Source organism: Tenrec ecaudatus, chromosome 11, assembly GCF_050624435.1.
Source record: "Tenrec ecaudatus isolate mTenEca1 chromosome 11, mTenEca1.hap1, whole genome shotgun sequence".
In the NCBI taxonomy this organism is placed as follows: Eukaryota; Metazoa; Chordata; class Mammalia; order Afrosoricida; family Tenrecidae; genus Tenrec; species Tenrec ecaudatus.
In genome coordinates, this window is record NC_134540.1 from 23161076 (window position 1) to 23186300 (window position 25225).

The window sequence follows — 25225 nt, forward strand, 5'->3', positions numbered from 1 at the left end:
TTGATAAATGACGAATTCTTACCTTTCACTATGTGGTCCAAACAGAGTTACTAGAAGCCCCTTCTTTGCTGGCAATCTCATCAAAAAAGGTCATTTGTCCACTCCACAGTTCTGCCCCGGGCTATTTTCCACGACTCTGGTTTAATACAATTCAAGTGACTCTACAAGCTTACCTCTTTTGATAATTCACTTCTTTCTTTAACTTGAGTTTTGTGAGAGGTTTCAAGTATGTCGTATTTTCTCCTAAACTCAGTGACTTCCTGCTCAAGTGCATCACGCTCGCTATGAAAATAAAATGCAAATGTCGATGTCAAATATATATTTCTCTTCACAGTAAACATTTTAAAACGAGGGCTGCTTCAGGACAACGATCAGAGGTAAACAGTGGCTGCCTGTGGTTCCATTCCATGAACTATAAAGGATCTACCTTTCAAATTTAGAGGGTATCTCCATTCAAGACCTTGTTGCAATCATTCACAAATATGAATTTATCACCTTCAAAAACTGAAATGTGTAACTACAATAGCTAGGAAAGTAAGGGATAAGAAAGTTAGGGGCACTTTGGGAACTTTTAACTGATCACCTTCAACCGTATCTTGAAGGCCACACTTTAAAGCAACTCACAGGCTTTCCGTTCGGCTGGAGTAAAAAACAAGCACTTAAAACTTAGCTACCAGATCGCATCATACATCCATTGGAAGGCATTTTTGTGACTATTCCATTCCCAAATTTTGATTACGTAGGGATTCTGACTTCCATTTTCACATCATCTGGTTGCCCTAAAGTGGAAAAACTAAGAACTGGACGAAAGCTAATAGTCATCTTCAAAATGTGAGTGTGTAAATGTGTACATGTATAGGGGCAGAAAGATGAGCCACAAAATAGTGAAGTGTTAACGACTAGTCCTGTCCAGTCAGATACAGGGTCTCTGCACTATTTGGTGTTTCTATGAAGAAGGCTGTTAAGAATTGTTTTTGTCTTAGTGCAGGGGCAGTAGATTATTAAATATGGCTCTTCTAGCCAGTCTGTAATTTCCACCCACGACCTTTGCCTGTGTGGGTCTAGTAAGAAGATGGGGAAAGATTCTGATAGGATTCACTTGTGAGTAACTGGGAACAGAATTCCATGGAATGCCATCCTGCTGTGTATCAGATGATCCCTCTGAGAAGCAGGAGGACGGCTCTCATGAGCAGCAAGAGCCAGGAATAGGGTGTGTCCTCCGAACTCGAGATCCCAGTGAACCTCCTGGGTCCAGAACACAGCTCTGCTATTAAGAGCAGCAGCCGCAGCAGCAGCAGCAGATCAGGAGGCAGAACATGAATCAGGTGGCGGACGTGCCAGCCATGGAACAAGTAAAGCGGACTGCTGTGAGGGTAGGAGGCTGCCTTAGGGAGCGCAGTACTCTGGGCACTTCATTCAGAGAGTGCCCAGAGGTACCCCACTCCAGAAGCCACTTAACTGGGAGTTGGGTGTGCTAGGAGCTTCAGCTGAAGGCCTTCTAACTGAGGCTTCCCGTGGAGTGGTTTGGCCCTTTGGGCATTTATTGGCAGACCTGAAGGAACGTTGTAACATGCCTTGATAAACAACTGTAACCTGAGCATTTCTCACTTCAATATAACCTGTCAACTTCCTTAATAAATCTTTTAATCATGAATATTGCCTGTGAGCTCTGTGTAGCCATTGCAATGGCTATTGGAAGCTAGAGATTTACATAGAAAATACGAATTAAGACAACACACTTAACAATTTTTCAATAATCCATATATAAAACTACCTCCACCCACTAGGAACAGACTGTGTATACTGAACAAAGTCAACAGAAGCACAAGTTAAAATAATATGCCATAAATCCAGTAACTAAAAATGATTACCATAAATATTTTAATGTACACTACACAGCTATTTGGTGCTTTTATATGCAATATTTTTATTTTCAAAAATTAATGATCATGTTCCATTTGCTATATTTATTATAAAGCATGATGCCAAAAAAAGAACATTAAACTTACATTACAAGGTTAGCAATAGCAAATATTCATCCATATTTATATTAAATGTTTCTTTTTTTAGTGTCACAGATGAATTCTATCCCACAAATATTCTCCATTTTTTGAGCCGATGTAACTAATTACCATCCACTTAATGGTGTCAAAGATCCCCGGGGTGTAGGTTGCCAGCGGGAACTGTAAGTTCAGCTGTCCTCCGGGAAGGCAGAGCGTTCTAGTCACAGAGAGTCACGCTCTGAGAAGCTCACTGGCGCAGCGCTGCCTTGTCCTGTAGGCCACTCTGAGTTGGCGCTGACTCGATGGCAGTGAGCTTGGTTTTGCAAATGCTAACCCTTTTCTCTAGAAGAAGAGATCACGGTGGGAGGAGCAAGCATAGGGGAGAGACCTCACCACAGCCAAGAACGGAGAGCGAGGAGCAAAGCGTGTCCCCTCCACCCAGTGTTGCTGTGCTGAGAACCTGATGGCAAAAGGCAAGATTGGGCCACAGCACAAGTACCGTAGATAATCGCGTCTAAGCCGAGTTTCCAGCACATTTTAATGCCGTTTTTGGTGGTAAAATTAGGTGCCTCCGCTGATATTTGGGTTGGCTTATAGTCGAGTATATATGGTAGATCTCCAAGGAATCCTGGGCCCACAATGCTGACAGGAGACAGGTACCTTCTCCCATTGCCCAGAGAAAGAGAAAATCTTTCCACTAGAGCTGCTGCCTTGAATTCAGACCTCTAGTCTCCTAAACTATGATATACTAAGCTTGTTACAGTCATCTACTCGTGGTATTTGTTCCTGAAGCACGAGGTAAGTAAGAAAAAAATACTAAACTTGAAGTCTCTTATACTTTCCTCAATACTCCTCTACCATCCTCCCTAGATACAATCGTGTCTTTTGTCCACAACACTGTTTTAAAATGTTTTTATTATTTAGACATATATGGATGGCATTTTTAATTTATTATGTTTTTAAATCTAAACAGCATCATCATGTAAGTATTAATTTTGAAGTAATTTCAATCTTACAGCAGCATTGCAAGAGAAAAAAAACTCCCACATACTTTCAACCAGATTTACCAATTGTTAACATTTTGTAATATTTGCTATAAATAACCATGCCATGTTTATTCAATCCCTCCATTATGTTAACATACATTCATATGTGAATATTTATGTTGTGTGATTTCCCAAGATTAAAAATGTTTGTTTTATTGGCATTCACCATGAACTACAAAATGGTTTAAACATATCTAAAATTGTACAATATCACCACAACCAATTTCACATCACTTTATTCATCCTTGTATCCATTACTATTAGCTCCTCATTATCTGACAACCTCCCCAGCCATCACAGCCTAGAACTAGTCATCTAGTTACTGTATCTATGGCCTACTATGGATTTCAGATACAGAATTTTGAACTCACCATCAATCCTAAACTCTAATCTAAGAAGAGTTAGTTTTTATAATGTTCTACACTTACCCTTATAAAGTGATTCCTGAAGATATGGGTACTATAGTAAAGTGCAGTAAAGAAATCAGATGGTGCCTGGCTATCAGAAAATATAGCGTCTGGGGTCTTAAAAACTTATCTTAAAACCAGCAGCCACCTAAGTCAGGTGTCAGCTAAGACCACACTGAAGGAGCACACCAGCCCGTGTGATCCAAAGATTGTAAATAATAAAATCCAAGACCGTAGGAGGAAATGATATTAAAGTTTGAATACTGAGCACCCAGTTTGCAGGCTAGGCATGACAGTGGCATCCCAATGTCCACTTGCAGAGCCCCCCTTGGATTGAATCTGCAGTGAACTCCCTCAGACCGTTGGCCAACCTGTGACTGTTCTTGCCCTCAGAGAGGACTGGAAAGTGGATCGCTGCAGAGAAAGTTAGCTTAAAATTTAACATTTTATCATTTGAAACATTTTAAATCTGTTCTGTTCTGTCAGACTGAGGCTTTCCTGTGTTTCACTTTGTTGTTGGTCATTGAGATTTATCGTAAACATGCTTTCTGTAGCGTCACTATTCATTCTGAGTGTGCCTTGGTGCCTAGTGGGTTACTCGTTGGGCTGCTAACACAGGTCAGCAGCTCAAAACCACCAGCTGCTCCTCAGGAGAAAGGTGAGGCTTCTATTCCCATTCCAGTTACAGTCGCAGAAACCCACGGGCCTTCGACCCTGCACTAAAGGTCACTGTGAGTCGGACTGCACTCAATGGCAGTGAGAGGTCCATGTTGACGGTCAAGTTGTATCACATGTGACCAAGGGGAGCTCCTTCAAACTAGTTATTGTGTCACTGAAATGGAATGTGAGATACCAGTATGATCTCACTTACAGTTTGCTACGTCATCTTCCTTATCTCCTCCGCCTGAGTGAGGCTAAAGACAATGAACAACACAGCGATCACCCAGCACTGGGATCTTCACTTCTATAGCCTCCAGGACTGAGGGAAAGGGCTAAGGAAGTGAAATTCCTAAATAAAGCTGGGAACGCTTTGTTATGCCAGGGAATAAGAAAGACCAGGAGAAAAAGACAGATGTGCACATGCATGAACATGATCCTACCCTTACCACCTTAGCGTGATTTGTGTTTCACTGTCTACTTTTGCCTTCCCAGCTGTGAAGCACAGGAGGAGTGGATGTATTATGATAATAAGTGACGCAGGTAAGACAGGGAATGCCAGGGTTGGGGAAGGGCAATAGAGAGCGAAGGAGGATTTGGGGAGTAAAACTTGAAGGCAGGAGGAGCGAGAGAGCACTAGAACAATAGTGACTGTAAACTCAGTTTAAAGACGATTGAGCCATGTGGTGGAGGATACCATAAAATATATGTGGTGCTAATTGTACGATTCCCCTTGATATGATTGATTGAATTATTCAATTGTATGATACGTTAACTGTGTGCCAATAAAACTGTTGAAAAAATTTAGTATTATATGTGTGACTTATCCATATAGATCCATTTAGATTGAAAACAGATTTTTGACTGCTCTACAGAATTACATGATAGAAATTCCCATTTATTTCAAACATCGCTCCATTAAAAAGCACTTAAATTATTTTAAAGATTGTCATTATAAATAATGATGCAGTTAACATTCACATATGCGTTTCCTGTTGGCCAAATATGAGAATTTCTAAAGGATATAAAAAATTGCGGGTTTCTTTTTTCTTTTCAGTTTGCATTTTACATGTTGTAACTTGTCCTTTTGTTTTGTAACCCATTATCTATTGAGTCATTTGGATATTTCTTTTTTTTTTTCCCCATAGGTCACTTGGCAGACATTTTTTTCCTGGCCTGTTGTTTGCTTGTTTTTTTAACGTTGTTTCTGGTATCTGAAGTGGTACAATATTTTTCACTTTAATTATCAATTAAAAAAATATTTTGTTCTCCCTGTCTTAAATTTTTCCCCTTTATTTATATGTCATTTATAAAGTTAATTTTACTTATATTTCATAATTTAAAGTTTTACTTTCTCACACTTAGGAATTTAATATTTCTGGAGATTAAGTTTGTGGTATGGATTAAAGCAGGTGTCAAATGATCTTTTTTCACTAGAGAAAGTCTGTTGCCACATCACTGTTTACTGTGCTTTCTTCGCTGCTTAGTAACACAGGCTCTCTTTCGTTCAAGAATCTACAGGTCTAGGTCTTCGTGTGAGCTCTTACCTTGACATATTATCTCTGCATTAACATTAAACAGCCTTAAACAAAAGACGTTATTTTAAGAGGCCTGTTTGTTTCTGAGAGAGATACATTCAATTTACCACTTTTTCTCCTTATAACTAACTGTCACTTTGCTTTATAAACTTCTAAGATATTTTGTCAAGAACGTACGTAAGGTCATAATTATAATATCTTGTTAGTCAAGCTGCTCATGTTATTTTATAAAGCTTCATTGTACTTTTTAAGCATCTTTTCTGCGTTTTGTTTGTAGATGGAATGATTTCTTTAATAAGGCTCTTCTAGCTAAATTTTCTCTCTCTCTCTTTTTTTTTTTTTTTTTGTATAGCCAAATTTTCTAACTCCCACCAAACAACCTTTCCCTGCATGAGTCTGAGAAGAAGGCTGGGGAAGACACTGATAGGCTTCTCCTGGGAGTACTTGCGAACAGGACTCCCTGGAAGTGCCATCCTGCAGTTTATAAGCCCCGTGAAAGAAAAAAGCGGCCAATCTCCTGACCAGCAAGAGCCAAGAGTGGAGCAGGGCTTTTGGACTCAGATTTCTGCACAGAGAATGAACCATTAGAACATCAGAGGAACTGCAGTAGAACCAGCAGGCGGGCACTGAACAGAGCGATAAGCTTCCCAATCCGTGGAGCAAATAAAGGGCGGGGGGGGGGGGAGCTTTCATGTAGGTAGTGGACTTGTGGATTGCGGTGCCTCTGGGCACCTGATACAGGGAGCTGGGTCTGAATGACTTACAGAGGGGTGGTATGTCCCTGTGTGCATTTCTTAGTAGCTCTGAAGAGCTCTGTAACATGTCCTGACCACAATTCCACCTTGAGCATTTCTCATGGGCATTACAATGGATATTAGAACCTTGCAGTCAAGTAACGACTATTAAGATAATATGAACTGTAGTATCTTGCAGGTCCAGTTGTTCCTATTATTGTCTTTATAATGTTTTCCTGTACTTTTTTTGCATCATTTGTTCAACTTCTCTGCATTTTAAGTATGTCTCTTAAGAGCACTACATACAGTGGAGGGATTAGTAGTTATCAGGGTCAAGTGGGAGGGAGGAGAAAAGAAAGATACCCTGTTTAGGAAACACTGAGCTTCAGTTAAAACCTAACCAATCTCATTGCCATCGGGTCAGTGGTAACTCTTGATGAGACTCCTTTCAGGTTCCTTAATCACCTTTTCATTCATTTTAAAATCATTTTATTGGGGACTCATACAACTTAGAATAATCCATACATCCATCGTGTCAAGCACATTTGTATATTTGTTGCCATCATTGTTTTCAAAACATTTTCTTTCTACTTGAGCCCTTGGTATCAGCTCCTTATTTTTTTCTCACTCTTTCATTCTTGTAATTGTTTATGCCCAGTCATCAATTCTCTTCTCAATTGTGTATAGGCTAGATTTTATCTGTGCATTAAATGTTTTCCTTCAAATATAGCTTTTTCATTTCTGGGACTTTTACTTAGTGTTCTTTCATATTTTATCTATTTTGGTTTGCTTCATAAATTCCATGTTTCCTTCTTGATATTTATGAGAACCACAAACACAATTATTTTGAAGTATCTCCACATTGTTCTATTGTGACTTGTAATAACTGTTCCCTAAGAATTCATTTTGTCTGTGGCGCTAAGTCGTGTTGATATTCCTCATACATACTGGACTCTTCATCTGCAGGCTCATCTTGCCTGGAGGACGGGGTTGCTTTAAAGTTCTGTCTCATCCCTTCCACCCTATGCAGTTCTGTCAGCACCTTGCTTCCTCCACACAGCTGTTAGAGTTAGAAACCGGTTTCTCTTGGCTCAGTGAGCTATCTTCATCAAATGCAAAACCCATTTGCAGCTTTGCTTTGGTCCTGCTTCTGATGCACTCTGCTGCTTTCAGTTGTCCAAGGCATGCACCTTAGTATAAGCTTCAGTCCTCAAGGGACCAAGGCAATTCTCCCCAACCCACTGCCACCGCCCCAAAGCTGGGAACCCTCAGCTCACCAAGGCCCTGATTTTGAGCCATTTTTAGAGCCTGCTCCCCTTCAGGATTTATGCTCTCAGCCACTATCAGATGATTCTGCAACCAGAAGCCAAAGGTTCACCATATCAGTCTCACTTGTTGGTTTTTCAATTCCATTTCTAGCAGGGCTATTCCCCCCCCCCCATAAGCTTATTTATTATAAAAAAGGCAAACACATTAGAAAATTGATAAGTTATAATGAACCTACATATTTTTATCTTCTAGATTCAATATTTATCTTTTTTTTTCTTCTTTTTCACTTGACTTCGTTTGGTATATTATGTCTGGGTGTCTATAGTGGCAGCTCTCACTGCCATTGAGTTGCCTCCCGCTCACAGAGACCCGGGAGGTCAGAGTAGAACTGCCCTTGTGGGTGTCTGAGATTGTGGGTTTCTTGCTTCACACAGAAAGAAAGCCTCATCGTTCCCCCTCGAGGGGCTGGTGGTTTGGGAATGCTGACCTTGCAGATGGCAGCCGCGGGCGTAACCCACTATGTCACCAGGGGATGCCAGAAGCTCTGATCCCAGGACCACCTTACTATGACCTCACTTGACTTCATTTTCATACTTGACTTCTTTGAAAATCCATCTTTAGTCTAACAGCCCACTGTTAGTAAAGAAAGGCCAAACCACAGCTACTCCTCGTCGTTGAGTCAGCTCTGACGCACAGCGGCGTGGGGGGAGAGCAGGAAGTAAAGATGTAAGGAAGCGTCTTAGCTATCTTCTCCCACGGAGCCCTTGGTGGATTAGGACCACTGCCGCTTCAGTTCCAACCAAGCTCTCAACCACTGGGCCGCTAGTGCCCCTCCAGGGGGTGCAGGCCCCCTGTATCGCAAACGCTGAACTCGAGCACCGTATTCTGCCATAATGATATAAACCGCAAATCGGTCACGATGGGGACACGGATACCAATATCAAATCCCCAGGGCTTTGGCCTATTTATAAATACACTTACAGTCGTAGACGATTTTTGAGGCCATAGTTCAGAGATACTTTGAAGTACATTTTATTTAGGATGCACCTGCACGTATGTGAATGGGAACCATACCAGCAATACTTTGAACTTATCCTCATGTATATAAATATGCCTTTAAAGACATTCATAAATATTTTCTTTTGAGCCTCAGTTTATCTAGCATAGTTATTTGTATTAGCATCATCTCACAGATGACAAATTTAGGTTCAAAATTGTACATGTATATACTGTATTTTTAAAACTAATAACATGTGCATTGCAGTTTTTTCACATGACACAACCCCTTTGTGCAGCAGTTTCATATGTAATCCATATGCATAATTTATGCAGATGCATTATATGTGAACAATTTGGTAGCTAAGTAGTGGCTCATTAAACTAATGTACAAAGGACATAACAGTATATTTCAGTTGGAGGAAGATTTACCATTGCTACCTAGCAGCAAAGGAGCCTGTAGCAGTGGTTAAAATGCTTGGATGCAACACAAAAGGTGCGCAGCTCAGACCCACCTGCTCTGCAGGAGAAAAGAGTGGCAGTCAGCATCCATAACACAGCCTCGGAAGCCCAATGGGGCAGTTCTCCTCTGTCCTCAGGGGCAGCTATGAGTCAGAAAAGTGACCTTACGGCACGGGTTTTTGTGGTACTTAGTAATAACAAACTAGAAAATGTGGGTACAACCTCAGAGAAAGTTATATTCTGAAAGAGTATGTACCGTATATCTCATGGATAAGCCGAGTTTTTTAGCACATTTTTATGCATTAAAAAATTAATTAATTTATTTTAAGTCATTTTATTGGGGGCTCACAATATTTATCACAATCCATACACGCATCCTTGTGTCAAGCACATTTGTACATTTGTTGCCCTCATCATTCTCAAATTTTATGTAGTTTTTGTGGTAAAATTAGGTGCCTTGACTGATATTCATGTCAGCTTATACTCGAGAATAAGCGGTATACATCTTGCTTGAAATGATTAATTTTAAAGCATCAAGGGAAAACTCTGAAGCATCTACATGAATGAATCAAACATTAAAAAAATGTTCACCAAATCATATTTAAAATACTTAAACACCTGGGATCTTCCTGGCTCCTCTTTTAAGACTTTACATTATAAATGACATCAGCAACCTCTAAGTAAAATAAAAACAACAAATATAAAAATTCAATCCAAAGTCCAACCAACCTCAACATGCCTCAAATGACATGCTTTTGTGACATGAAGACGAAGGTACAGAGAATCGCAAGGGTACGAGTTCATGTGACTGGTCCATGAAACACGCGAGCTACTGTACTACTTGTTGCTGTTGGGGCCATGCTGACGGACAGTGAGCCGTCAGGGCAGGGTAGGAGTGGCCCTGTGGGTTTCCCAGACTATACCTTTCTCACACAGAGCATTCAGTGATTCCAAGCTGACCCCAGCATCGTCATGACTTACCTCTTGACTTTATCGTAGTTCTCTTGACGGTAATCCCCTTGCTGGATCAATTGCTTTGTGTCTGCTAATTCTAAGGCCAAACGCTGACATCTGTTTTGAAGCTCTGAGCACTTTCTTCGCTCTTCTTCATGTAGCTATAAATTAAAAGAGTATCAAATATTTCAAACTAAATATAGTTGGACAAATTCTATGTTGAATTAATCTGTCAAGCAGTACAACAACAAATTTTCACTGTTCCGTTAGTACTTTTTTCTTATGTGCACAGGAAATCTTAAACCCAAGGAGCCTGGATGGCACCACAGTGCAGCGCTCAGGCGCTGTGACAAAGCTGGTTACAACCCACATAGACTTTCCTTGGGAGAAAGACCGACCATCTGTTTCTGTAAACCGATGATTGGTTTCTACAACTTAGAAAACCCTACTGAGCAGTTCCTCTGCCACATGGAATCTCTATGGGTCAAAAGTTGACACGATGGCACATACAAACAATAGCAATCACCTCAAACATACACATTTGTAAATTGCTTACTAATTCATTTGTTGAAAACCTGAATTTTGTTTTTCATTACAAAATATATGAGAACCTAGTATAATACACAAAATGACTGAACCAAAAATCCATTATTGTCTACTAGATTTGAACGCATGGACACTGGAGGACAGAAGAGACCTGCCTCATAGGATTTCCAGGGCTGTAATCTTTATGGACAGAAACAGCCCATCTCTCTCCAGATGAGGTGATGGTAGCTTTGAACCACTGACCTTTCAGTTAGCAGCTGTAGTGTTGGGCTCTTCCATGAAAGGGTCATAAATATGAAATTACTTTTTTTACTATTAAATTACCTTTCTGCACTCAGCAAATTAACATTTACTGAGTTGTCATTATGTCATAACACACCAAAATGAATAAAATCAGTCCCTGTCTTTGAGGCCTTCATAAATTAGAGATGACAAAACCTATGAGTATCAGCTCCTATCTGCAACACAAAATAGCACCTAAGGTTAATCGTGCTGCTTCAATTATGGGATCAAACAGCAGCAACAAAAGGGCTCTGTGGTCTCGGGGCCCCAGTTCTGGCCTCTACTCACCCTCCCGCAGCCCCTAAGAAAGGGTCACTGAATAGTGGAGAAAAGGGGGGGGGCGACCTTAAAAACCTGCAAGGCTCTTCACAGCAAGGCCCTCATTTCTCACCGTCTCTCATGCTCCCAAGTCACCCTCCAGCCCTAGCAGAAGCATGTGGTTCCCAGGAACTAAACTAACGACCAACAAACAAACGCAATGCCATCGAGTCCATTCCAACTCATAGAAACCCTTTACAACAGGGCAGAATGGCGGCTGTGGGTTTGCAAGACTGTAACTCTCTACCGGAGTAGAAAGTCCTGTTTTCTCTGGAGGTGAGGCTCGTGGTTTCAAACAGATGATCTTGCGGTTTGCAGCCGAATGCATAACCACTACGCCACTAGAGCTTCTCTCTGTAGCTGAGCACCTGGTGTATAACTGGAACATCTGTCTACCTCCCTCAGAGCACTGAGTTAGTTCAAGGTATCAGTGTTGAATCACAGTAAGACATCTTCAAGGCAGACATGTTGTTTTGTTACTCACTTGACAGCCACATATCTGGTATACAGTAACAATAAAATACATGCTGTGGAAAATCTGAGAAATCAATGAACACAGAAATTGGGAGGGTGTGTTAATCCAGGTTGACTACAGAAACAAATCCAGAGACACTCAGCTGTGTGTAAGGAAAAACTTTTTATCAAAGAGCAATTGTATATTAAGAAAACATCCCAGCCCAGTCCAGATCAAGTCCATAAGTCCAATATTAGCCTATATGTCCGATACCAGTCTATAATTTCCTCTTCAGACTCATGCAACGCATGCAATGACACCAAATGCTGAAAGATCATGGGCCAGTGGGTGGAAAGTCTTGTGGTGGAAGCATCTCAGCACTGGCATGAGTCTCCATGTGGCTCCTCCAGCTCCGGGGCTCTGGTTCCACCAGGGTCGCTCCACGTGTCTTTTCAGTAGGAAGATGAAGCAGAGAGTGTAGCTGTATGTGGCCTCCCATGAGCTATTTATCTCTATGGTGCCTCCAAATGAGGTCATCCAGCCGCGACCTGATTGACAGGCAAGTTGACACAGATTATGTAACTACCACTGAGGGCAGCAGGACACAGACTGAGTGTCTCACTTTTGAACACACCTTATCTTGCAACCAAACAGCTCTACCTCCACGAGCCAGATGTTACATTTCTCCCCCATCCTAAGCTGCTAACCAGCTAAGTGCTGTCACATACATTCCTTAAAAACTGACTTAAGTTTTTCTATGTCATTAGTCATGAGCAAAGCACTCTATATACAAAGACGAAGACGCCATTTTTGTTCTCTTTAAGCAACTAACCATAACTAGAAATGTTTGTTCACAATTTTTTTCAAAAGGTTTATCTGAAAACTGTGATTACAGAAAGCAGTATTCGATGTTTTGCTTTAGAATGTTATATGTGCTTCCACAATGAGGGTTTCTCTTGGGAATGGAATGTTGGAACTCTGTTTATGACTGAATTTTAGCTGAGGCAAGTTTGCACTGTCACGTGCTGTTTCAGACCCAACTCAGGAAAGAAATTAGTTCCACTGAAGAATGCTGGGAGACACTGACTTGGAACGCAGTGCAGTGTAGCGGTTTGGAGAGCAGGCTCTAGAACGGAACTGTCTGGGACTGAGTACTTGCTGGAAAACTCAGGACTGACAGGCCAGTGTATGTGCTGTACTTCACGGTCTGCATATACCCCACAGCATGGTTGTGAGGATCAATGAAGTCATCCATGGAAAGGGCTTATAAGAATGCCTAGCACCTCAGGAGTAAAGTCAAGGGAAATAGAGGAAAGAGCTAGGAGGCAAAGGGCATTTACAAAGGTCTAGACAAAGACATGTACATATGCAAATATATATATGAGGATGGGGAAATAGATCTATGTGTCTATATTTATAGTTCTAGTATTAAGGTGGCGGAAGGACCTTGGGCTTCTACTCAAGCACTCCCTCAATGCATGAATACTTTCTTCTATTAAATTGGCACTCTACGATGCTCACCCTCCCGACACAACTGCTGAAGCCAAAGCGGGTGAACAAGTAAATGTGGTGAAGAAAGCTGATGGTGCCGGCTATCAAAAGAGATAGTGTCTGGGGTCTTAAAGGCTTGGAGGTAAATAAGGGGCCATCTAGCTTAGAAGCAACAAAGCCCACATGGAAGAAGCACACCAGCCTGTGCGATCACGAGGTGCCAAAGGGATCAGGTATAAGGCATCATCAAAAAAAAAATCTTACCATAGTGAATGAAGGGGGAAGTGCAGAGTGGAGACCCAAAGCCGATTTGTCGGCCACTAGAGATCCCCTCACAGAGGGGTCTAGGGGAGGAGATGAGTCAGTCACGGTGCGATGTAGCACCGATAAAGAATACAGCTTTCCCCCAGATCCTGGATACTTCCTCCTTCCCAAGTACCATGATCCGAATTCTACCTTGCAAGTCTGGATAGGGCAGAGGATGTACACTGGTGCATATGGGAGCTGGAGACACAGGGAATCCAGGGTGGATGATACCTTCAGGACCACCAGGCGTGTGAGGGGTGACACTGGGAGAGTAGAGGGTGAGTGGGTTGGAAAGGGTGAACCGATTACAAGGATCTACATGTGACCTCCTCCCTGGGGGATGTACAACAGAGAAGCGGGTGAAGGGAGACTCCGGATAGGGCAAGATATGACAAAATAATAATCTATAAATTATCAAGGGCTCATGATGGAGGGGGGAGAGGGGAGGGAGGGGGAAAAATAAAGAGGACCTGATGCAAAGGGCGTAAGTGGAGAGCAAATGCTTTGAAAATGATTAGGGCAAAGAATGTACGGATGTGCTTTATACAATTGATGTATGTATATGTATGGATTGTGATAAGAGTTGTATGAGCCCCTAATAAAATGTTTATTAAAATAAAAAAGAATGCCTTGCACCTCACGTAGAAAGGAAATGGTTTGAGAATGATGATGGCAACAGAAGTATAAATGTGCTTCACACATGGATGGATGGATGGGTGGATTGTGAAAAGTGCTTTGAGGAAGCTCAGGACATCAAGTGCTAAGGATTCAGGGGTAGAGAAAGTAGGCAGATTCGTGAAAACCCCACACCACTGTCCCTGAGCCAATTCAGACTCACAGTGACCCCGTACACGATCTCCGAAGCTGTAAATCTTTATGGCACAGATAGCCGCAGCTCTCTGCTTCAGAGCAGCTGGTGGATTTGAACCATTGACCTCACAGTTTAATAGTCCAATATCCAGCAGTGGTAAACTGCCAAAGGCTAAATCAAATAAATATAATTGCGTACTTACTATGTACCTGTTTTGTGCGCAGCATTTAAATGTATTATCTCCTTTCATCTTTAATGTTAGGGCTACGTATAAATATTAGCTGGTTTTGTATAGATGACAGAACTAAGGCTTAGAAAGGATAAATGCTTCATAAATAACAGTATGAGGACTCCAATTTCAGTTGTTAAATACCAAGAATGCAAACAAACGTTTCTCTGAACAGAAACAACAGAATCGCAGTAGGTGCGGTTGGAGAGAAAAGAAGATCTTTTTTGTACTGCCCCCTGTGCAGTCTCCTCTGGCTGGAGTTTAGAATAGACTTTTAAGAGAGGCCTCTCTGCCCCAACTCTGTGCCAAAGATCTATTTGACATCTCCCCATAGCACTCGTCTCCACCTCCGTTAGAGATTCATCACATGTACAGTGATCTGCCATGACTTGCTTAATTCACCATAATGAAAAAGTTAAAGACATTTTCTATAATCCTAATCCCTAGTACTGTTATATAAAACCTAATCCCTAGTACTCTGTTATAAAAATATTTGTGATTATACCTATAGAAAAAGAGATTAAATAGACTAAATCAAAGGAAGTAAAATATAACTTTTCAAACATATATAAGGAAACACATGTAAAATGCTAGGCCTTCCTAACACAAAATTCCTACAAAATAGTAAATAAGCTAACAGCACATCTTACTTTTCTTTTTTAATAATAAAGTATATTACATGGGGACAATAAGGACAATCTAAGACACTGGGAAGATTTCAACTGTTTGCCAGTTTCCTATATATGTGAAAGAGAACTAATTTTGACTACCAGGGTGAATGTCATCATTTTATCTCCTAAATTAGTCATATTAGTGAGTTTGGTTTTGGATTCTGTGCAAACTATAAAACTATTGATTCAGAAGTTAGTGTTATGTATTAGTCAAATCCATGGTGTTAAAAGAACTTTAATTGAAAACTTCATGGGCTCGGGTTCAACTCAGTATCGTGGAATCAATTTTATAGGACAGCAGAGAACTGTCCCTTTGGGTTTCTAAGACTTTAATTTTTCACAGGAGTTGACAGCTTCCGGGTACTCCTGTGGAGCCAAAGGTGGATTTGAACCACTGACTTTCTGGTTAGCAGTTCAATGTGTAACCTACTACATCACCTGGCTCAAAGAGAATACATTTAATTTCAAATCTCTTCAGAATAATTGCTATAATTATTCTTTACATATATTAAAACAATTATTCCTTATATACATATTAAAACAAAATTTGACACAATAATATTGGATAAAAATTGTTCAAAGATATAATTAAATAGGCACATTTTACACAGTTATCGTCTGTGTAAACCAAGAGGCAATTATTTTGGAAATAATGGAATTTGAGCATCGTTTAAATCTTCGGTCTTTCACACCATGTAAACTGAGAAGGAGTAGCCTATGTCTCAAAATAACTCTTTAAGAAATGAAGTGGTTTCCTGCCAGTGGGAAGATAGGGCAGCTAAGGAAATCGGAAACGGGATATAGAGACATTTACCTTAACGTCAATGGTTCCAATCAGTAGCAGTTTACATTGGCTACTAGGGACTGATTAAGACATGGCTTGCTTATCGGTTTGGAAAGGTGAGAATTCACTCTTCAACTCTCCCACAAGTTTCATATTATCAATAATCTAATCCAAGCAACTAAATACTAAATAGAACAAAAGGCACAATTAACAGTTGTAGACTTCCCCTGTAAGTAATAACAGCAGTCTGCTTTGCTGCCTGAGACAAAATGTGCTGTTAGTTAATATCTTCTGGAAAAATTACATGAAAAAAAAGTTTTGACACCATTAAGTCTTTTTTTTAAGGCAAACAGCTGAAGTATTAATTTAGCTATAGGCTAATAAGGAAACAAGAAAAGGTTAATACTTTTATTTTATGCTATTTTTCAATGATGTCCAGTAAATAATGGTGGTTTGAAACATTAATTTATTGGCCTTTCAACAATGAAAAATAAAATTAGATAAAGGAAAGAAGTGTAATAAATATTACATTGGGACAAGGGGCCTGGACTGACCCTGTGGCTGCTGACAACGGGCTCAGACATAAGAACAATGGTGAGGCTGGTGCAGGACTAGGTGGTGTTTCATTCTGTCATACACAGGGTCGCTATGAGTTAGATCCGACTAGATGGCACCCGTGGCAAAGGAGAGGGGTTTAGCCTGTCAATCAGGTTGCAACTTGATGACCTCATTTGGAGGCACAGTGTAGACAGATAGCTCACTAGAGGCTGGAGACACTCTCTACTTCGTCTTCCTGCTGACAGGCTACAAGGAGTTACACTGATACCGGCAGAGCCCTGAAGCTGGAGGAGCCATGTGGCGATCCACACCAGTGCTGAGATGCTTCCACCACTGGATCCACAAGACTTTCCACCCATTGGCCTGTGATCCTCCTGCATGCGGCATCATCACATGGCTGCTTCAGTCTAAAGAAGAATTTATGGACTAGTACTGACATATGGGCTAATATCGCACTCATGGACTTGATCTGAGATGTTTTCTTAACATACAATTGCTCTTTGATATGAAGTCCTCTCTTACACACATATGAGTGTCTTTGGATTTGTTCCTCCAGTCAACCCAGACTCACACAGCAGCTAAAGACAACAATTACATTGTTGAGACCAATTTCTAGAAAAGGAGCTCCTGTTTGGTAAAGTAGGAGGTCAGTGATAATGAGGACGATCCTCAATGAGAGCAACTGACTCCGTGCTCACAGCAATGGGCTCAAACATAGCAACAGTTAGAAGAATGGCCCAGGACCGGGCATCGCTTCATCTGTTGTACACTGGTCTTTGAGTTGGAAATGAATGGACGGCATCTAAACACAACAACTGGTAATGGTTTACTTCTGCAATTTGGGTTCTACATTTTTCATTACAGAAAATGGCACATTGTAGTTGAAGTAACAATAATTTCCTCCCCATACCATCTGAACGTGTGTGGACTCCAAGTTAAAAACCTCCAGGTTTGTTCAAGTAATTGCCTAAATTTTCTTCCATAAAGTTAAATTCACTGGGGATTGGTATTTGTATATGGTATAAACTGTGAAGACTGTTTTTATAAAACAGATGAATACCAGTTATGCTAACATTCTTTTAATCAATAGACAACTTTCACACTGAATTGAATGAGCACTAGTGTAGTACATAATTAGATATATGTCTATAATCTGTCTTATTCATGTTTGTTCCTATGCTGATAACGCATTTAAAAGATTATATTGTTGTGTATTGTGAGGCCATATGACTCTCTCACTTTCCTTGCACCCAATCTTCTTTTTTCATACTGTTCTTGGCATTTGGGGTCATTTGATTTTTCATAAAGACTAAATTTATTGTATATAATTTGAATCAATTTACAACACCTTTCTCTCTTTCCTCCCCACAAAAAAGAAAAGAAACAATAAAAATATTTAAACAAAAACTTCATTAGATTAATAAATTTACAGTGGACTAATTGTTAAGTGTAAATATTTATGACCTTGTTTCACTTCCATGTTACATATTGAAATTTTATAACTTTCTTCATGAGTTCATTACTTCTCTGGGAAATAAATCTTTTATCCCATGTATAATTCTAAAATCAAATGGTTACTCTAACTTGTTGATGTAATAAGTTATCCTTTCTGTCTTGGAATTTACTTAATAATAAAGTTTTATTCTTTTGATACAAAGCTATATTTCATTTGTGAACATTTTATTTTGAAGTTCTGCATCTGAAACAATAGGTAATGTTAGCTTATTTAACTGTTTAGTTTTTGAATAGTCTTCCTTGAGCCTTTTATAAGCCTGGAATATTTTAATTAACTGGAATCAGTTATCTTTATAGAATTTAGATATGAGCTAACAGAGTTAACCTGGTTAACTATGTAAGTGATATATAGGCACTCAAAATTTCAATACCTATAACAGAAATTGGGCGCTCTGGTGGTGTAGTGGTTATGCATTAAGCTGTGATCTGTGAGGTAGGCTGTTCAGCCAAAGACACAAAGACGAGTATTTCTACTCTTCTTAACAGTTACCATCTCAGAACCTTACAGTCCCAGAAACTCACAGTTCTATCCTGCCCCATAGGGTCATTAAGAGTTACCATAGACTCAATGACCATGAGTTTGCTTTGGTTTCAGTTATAACAGAAATTATACTCAAGTCCTCCATTTCTTTTGCCACTGATAGTCAACTGTGGTCTGTGGGAAAGCCTTTCGTGCAGGTTTTCTAGTCTACTAACATAGAGGTACATGTAATCATCTCAATATCCATGAATCCCAAAATCTAATTTCTATTATTATTTTTAAAACTTCATTAGATAAATACTACACATATAGTTTTGTTTCTCTTTCATATGTCCCTTTAATAATAAAGGCATTTTAAGGTTTTGCATTTCTGCAACAGTTTTAAAACTATATCCCATAGGTTTTAACAAACGGTTTTCTTCTTTTTAATGACTTCTGATTTTAGTTATTTTTTCCGCTTTGATGTGAAAAGATTGGGTATGTTTCCTTTAGCTTGTATTTTAATTAGTTCTTTTTAATAAAATTTCACTAAATTACTATTAGAAAAACAGTAGTTTGCAACATGGTCAGATATATACATAGAGGTTTTTTCATCACCTTTTATTGATATGAAAAAATGTATTCTCTGATTAAAGAATGTAAGGTCTGATGTACAGCAAATATACAGTAAAATGATTAATTATTCTGTACCTTATGTATTCTTCATCTATTAAACCTGCCCAATTCTGAAAGAAGTAGAGTCTTCCAGTATTTCTGAAATTAATAAAGCCCTCCTGGAATTTCTAAAACCTGTGATATTATACAGGACATTGTCATGTCATTTGGTATGCAGATGCCATGGCTATAAAATCACCAGTTATTATGAATGCTCTTGGTTTCCCCATTTTGTGATTTTAATCTTAAATTCTACCTTATCTGAGGGGCCGACTCCAATCCAAACTATGTGGACACCTGCCCCTCCCCCCAGAAAAATTTATTTCAGAGGACGCACTGAAGCTGCAGCTCCGGGAGAGGGACATGTCTGATCAGAGCACACGGGAGCAAATGAAGGATGAGGAAGAGAGACTGGAGTACATTCTGGTCCACCCAGCCCTTAGGACAATATTCCTGCTCAGAACAGCCAATCACAAAGACCACATGGCTGGCCCCACTATGACATGGCAGCCCTCACTGATCCATAGCCCTACAGGGGACAACACTGGAGACACAGTGCGGGAATTCCGTCCCATCTGATCCCACCACACCAAGGCAAAACACTAAGGCCGTGGAACAGAACAGCAAGGGGTACAGGGCAACGAAGTCCGCAGGGAATACCAAAAATAGACTTTGGAGCCAGGGCTTGGCGCCCCAATAGACTCGGCTGGAAAACACTCCTAAAGGCCAACAAACAGTCCTTGAACTAACTACAAGCTTATTTCCCCTTGTTTTTGTTGTGTTTTTTTTTTTGTCATTGGCTGGTTGTAGTTTTGTTGCTTGGTTTTGCTCTGCCTTGTTTTTGTGCATGTTATTATCTTCGCAGGTCTGTCTAAATAAGATAGGCTGGATGAACAATCTGGAGGAGAAAACAATGGGACCGACAGTTCCCGGGGGTGGGTCATGGGAGAGGGGGAGGTTTGGGAAAAGGTAGTGGTGTTAACAAATCTAGGGACAAAGGAACAACAAGTGATCCAAATTGGTGGTGAGGAGGGTGCAGGAGGCATGGTAGGGTGTGACCAAGGGTAATGTAACCGAGAGGAATTACTGAAACCTTAATGAAGGCTGAACATGATAGTGGGACAAGAGGAAAGTAAAAGGACATAAAGGAAAGAACTAGGAGGCAAAGGGCATTTATACAGGTCTAAATAAAGGCATGTACATATGTAAATATATTTATATATGAGGATGGGGAAATAGATCTATGTGCACATACATATGTATAGATTTAGTGTTAAGGTAGCAGATGGACATTGGTCTTACACTCAAGTTCTCCCTCAATGCAAGAGTACTTTGTTCTAATAAACTGGCATTCCATGATGCTCACCTTCTCGACACCATCACTGAAGGCAAAACAGGTGAATAAGAAAATGTGGTGAAGAAAGCTGATGGTGCCCAGCTATCAAAAGATATAGCATCTGGGATCTTAAACACTTGAAGGTAAACCAGCAGCCATCTAGCTCAGAAGCAACAAAGCCCACATGGAAGAAGCACACCAGCCTGTGTGATCACAAGGTGCTGAAGGTGTCAGTCATTAGGCATCAAAGAACAAAAAATCACATCATTGTATGCTCATCTCCCTGATACAATCGCTGAAGACAAATGGGTGCACAAGCAAATGTGGCAAAGAAAGCTGATGGTGCCCAGCTATCAAAAAATGTAGCGTCTGGGGTCTTAAAGGTTTGAAGGTAAATAAGCGGCCATCTAGCTGAGAAGCAACAAAGCTCACATGGAAGAAGCGCACCAGCCTGTGTGATAACGAGGTGTCGAAGTGATCAGGTATCAGGCATCATCAGAACAAAAAACTGTATCATTGTGAATGAGGAGGAGTGCGGAGTGGAGACCCAAAGACCATCTGTAGGCAATTGGACATACTCTTATGGAAGGGTGATGGGGAGGAAATGAGCCAGTCAGTGTGCAGTGTAGCAACAATAAAATATACAACTTTCCTCAAGTTCCTAAATGCTTCCCCCCCACTATCATGATCCCAATTCTACCTTACAATTGTGGCTGGACCAGAGGATGTACACTGGTACAGATAAAACTGGAAACACAGGGAATCCAGGGTGGATGATCCCTTCAGGACCAGTGGCGTTGAGTGGCGATACCTCTCATTGGGTGGAGAGATGCTGGTGTGAAAAGGGGGAACAGAATACAAGGATCTACACATAACCTCCTCTCTGGGGAGGGACAACAGAAAAATGGGTGAAGGGAGACATTGGACAGTGCAAGATATGACAAAATAATTTATAAATTATCTAGGGTTCATGAGGGAGGGGGTAGGGGGTAGGGAGGGGAAAAATGAGGACCTGATGCCAAGGGCTTAAGTGGAGAGCAAATGTTTTGAGAATGATGAGGGCAATGCATGTACAAATGTGCTTTACATAATTGATGCATGTATGGATTTGTGATAAGAGTTGTATGAGCCCCTAATAAAATGATTTTTTTAAAAATATGCTTAAAGCCATAAAGTATTAAAGAGATGTGAGGTATTATTGGGTCTGACATTTAATACAACATAATTAAAGCTGTTACAGTTTATTTTTAATTTAAAAAAACAAAATTCTACCTTATCTGAATTAAAATGACCCTTTCACTCTTTTTTATTATTATTAAGTACTTTTATTGGGGGCTCTTACATGTCTTATCACAATCCATACATTCATCCATTGTGTCAAGTACCTTTGTACATATGTTGCCATCATCATTTTCGGAGCATTTTCTTTCTACTTGAGCCCTTGATATCAGCTTATTTTCCTCTCCTTCCCCCACCCTCCTCCCTCATGAACCCTTGATAAATTATAGATTATTATTTTTATATCTTACATTGTCCTGTCACTGATGAAACTTTCCTCTAGTTCTTTAATGCTTCCCACCACCCCCACTAACATGACCTCAATTCTACCTTACAAATCGGACTAGACCAGAACATGCACACTGCTACAGATAAGATGCCACAACACATGGAATCCAGGATAGATAAACCCCTCAGGACCAACAATGAGAATAGAGATACCAGGAGGATAAGGGGAAGGTGGGGGGAGAAAGTGGGAAATTGATCACAAGGACAAATAATCCCCTCCCAGGGGGACAAATGACCCTTTCACTCTTAAACTGATCTTTTCATTTTTCAAATTTTCCTTATGAATTTGCATTGCATACATTTCAATGGCAAGAGATGAAGGTGCTGCTATGGTACTGGTTTACGGCCTTGGAGAATCTACACAGGGTCACCGTGAGTCGAAAAGGACTTGAGGACAATGATTTTGATTTTTTTAAAATCACTTTATCGGGGGCTCATACAACTCTTTTCACAATCCATCCATCCATCCATCCATCCATCCATTGTGTCACGCACACTTGTTGCCATCATCATTTTCAAAACATTTTCTGTCTACCTGAGCCCTTGGCATCAGATTCTCATTCCCCCCCCTCCCTCCCTCATGAATCCTTGATAATTTATAAATTATTATCTTTCCATGTCTTAAACTGACCAATGTCTCCCCTTCACCCACTTTTTTGTTGTCCATCCCCCTGGGAGGGAGTTATAGATAGATCTTTGTGATTGGTTCCCCCTGTTTCCCCCCCACCTTCCCCTTACCCTCCTGGTATAGCTACTCTCAATATTGGTTCTGAGGGGTTTATCTGCCCTGGATTCCCTGTGTTTCTAGTTCTTATCTGTACTCGTGTACATGCTCTGGTCTAGACAGATTTTTAAGGTAGAATTGGGGTCATGATAGTGGCGGGTAGGAAGCATTTACAGTACTAGAGGAAGGTTGTATGTTTCATTGCTGCTACATTGCACCTTGACTAGCTCCTCTCCAATTCACGACCCTTCTGTAAGGGGGTGTTCAGTTGTCTATAGAGGGGCTTTGGGTCCCCACTCTGCACTCCCCCTCATTCACAATATGATTTTTTTGTTCTGGGTCTTAATATTTCTTAGAGACAATACAGAGCTAGCTTTGGCTAGAGAATCAATTGCAAAGATTTGTGTTCCAATGGACCACTTTAGTCTGTTTCTCTGGTTTCTGGAGGCAAAGGAGTCTAAATGCATCTTATTTCTGAAGGAAGTAGACCCCACGGATTTATATAACTTACTATTTTCCTTTGAGGACTAGTCCGTACTGTCTTCTGGCTCTCGCTCAGGTCCAGGGAGAGAAACCTCAGCCTATCTTAGCATATCTCTAACAGGGCTTCCAGCAATGTCTTTCTTCCCTGTGTGTGAAGAGCTATTTCCTAATTGAGGAGAGTCGAATTCTCTTAATAATTTGCTTTATCAAAAGAATGTGGCCAAAGTAATGTCTGGGGACATCAATGCCAGGCCCTAACAAGGTTATCTCTGGGTCTCGTGAATGCATGCCTTGGAGGGTGCCAGTCACCATGGCCTGAGATTGCCATATTGAAAGATGTTTAATTTACACAGAAAGACCAGGTGGGAAGGGTGGTAATTTCAGCCGTCCTATCCTGGTACCAAACATCTAACCAAATCTTCCCATTTCTCCAGTCTTAGTAAAGCAAGAAACGTGCAGTTACATGTATAAATCTTCAGAACCATAACAAATAATACCGTTTGAAGACATGAGATTTTAGGGTGCTGTTAAGCAGCTGCTCCATGGGAGAAAGGGGAGGCAATCTGCTTGACTGGGGTACAGCTTTACCTAGCAGGGGGAATCTGCTCAACAGCAGTGGAGTTTGGTGAAGCAGCAAGAGGTAGTGGCAACAGTGGTTAAACGCTAACCTGCTAGCCAACAGGTCATCAATACCAACCCTCCAGTTGGGAAAAAGGAGGTGAATGTTTGTTTCCTGAAACAGAGTCTTGGAAACCCTAATGGGCAGTTCTACTCTGCTCTATAGGATTGGGATGAGTCAGGAGTCACTCAGCGGCAATGGGTGCATTATGGAGCAATGTGTAACCGAAACACTAGTGCAAGGACATGAATTATTTGATATGGCCCTTCTAGCCACATCAATTTGAATTATGGTGCTGGAGAAAAACACTGAGAATCCCATAGATTACATCTGTGTTAGAGGAAGCACGGTCAGAGCTCCCCTCGGAAGGAGGTGAGGATGGCGAGCCTTCGCCTCACCTACTTGGGACGTATCATCAGGAGAGACCAGCCCCTGGAAAAGGACACTGCGGTTGGCAAAGCAGAGGGGTAATAAAACAAACGAGGAAGATCCTCAAGGAGCTAGATGGACACAACGGCAGCAACAACGGGCTCAAACACAGGACAACTGTGTGGACGGCCAGGACCAGCAGTGTTTCCTTCTGTCATTGTGAGTTGGAACCATCTTGACAGCACACAACAGCCACAGAGCTTGTGATTTCTATTAAATGACAAGGTAGACTATGCAACTATGAAACACTCCTGGCCTTCCAAGGGGATTTTCTAGCTTGTTACTAATGTAAGTCAGGCACACAGCACCCCTGGCATAAGATCATGCAAGTACAGCAGCTGGCATCTTAGCTTGGAGCATGACTGGTCATCTCAGAAGCAGACAGGAGAAGATCAATGTCAGTACGAACAAAGAACAAGGAGTAGAGAGTGCCTCAAGGTCCCGGCATGGATCCGCCTCCGTCCAAGAGAGACAGAGTTCTGATACCACAGGTGGTGCGAGACAGAACAGGAGTGGCAGAGAAGCAGCAGCAACAGCGGCACAACCAGGAAACAGCCGTGGGCATCAACTTTCACAGAATGAGCAAGCTGAATGCCATTAGGCAGGAGGGTTGCTCGCGATGCAGGGGCCCTAGAACACTTGGACAGTGTTAAACGAGCTTTCTGACACTTGCCTGGGCTGGGCATGAAGCAGGCTGAGGGGCCCAGGACCAGAGAGACCAACATGTGTGAAGCCCTGGAGGAGAAGAGGCTTCTTCACAAGAAGAACTGTATGCTAAGTAGTTCTGATCCTGAGTTGTAATCTGTTCACTCCTCTAACAATCTCCATTATCATGAGCATTATCTGTAGGTTCTAGGAGGTCATGGCAATGAATTGCTGACCCTGGAAAAGTAGGAAAGCTG

The 25225-nt window shown here is 41.0% G+C and overlaps 1 protein-coding gene across 1 annotated transcript in view; it reads right to left on the reverse strand.

The window, feature by feature from the left end:
• The window catches only part of PIBF1 (progesterone immunomodulatory binding factor 1), a 271604-nt gene that overhangs the window by 194878 nt on the left and 51501 nt on the right, over positions 1-25225 (reverse strand). Inside the window, exons 6-7 of the mRNA XM_075562981.1 lie at positions 10094-10227; positions 174-282 (exon numbers count right to left, since the gene is read on the reverse strand). Coding sequence (XP_075419096.1) covers positions 174-282; positions 10094-10227 — 243 coding nt within the window. The remainder of the gene's footprint in view (positions 1-173; positions 283-10093; positions 10228-25225) is intronic.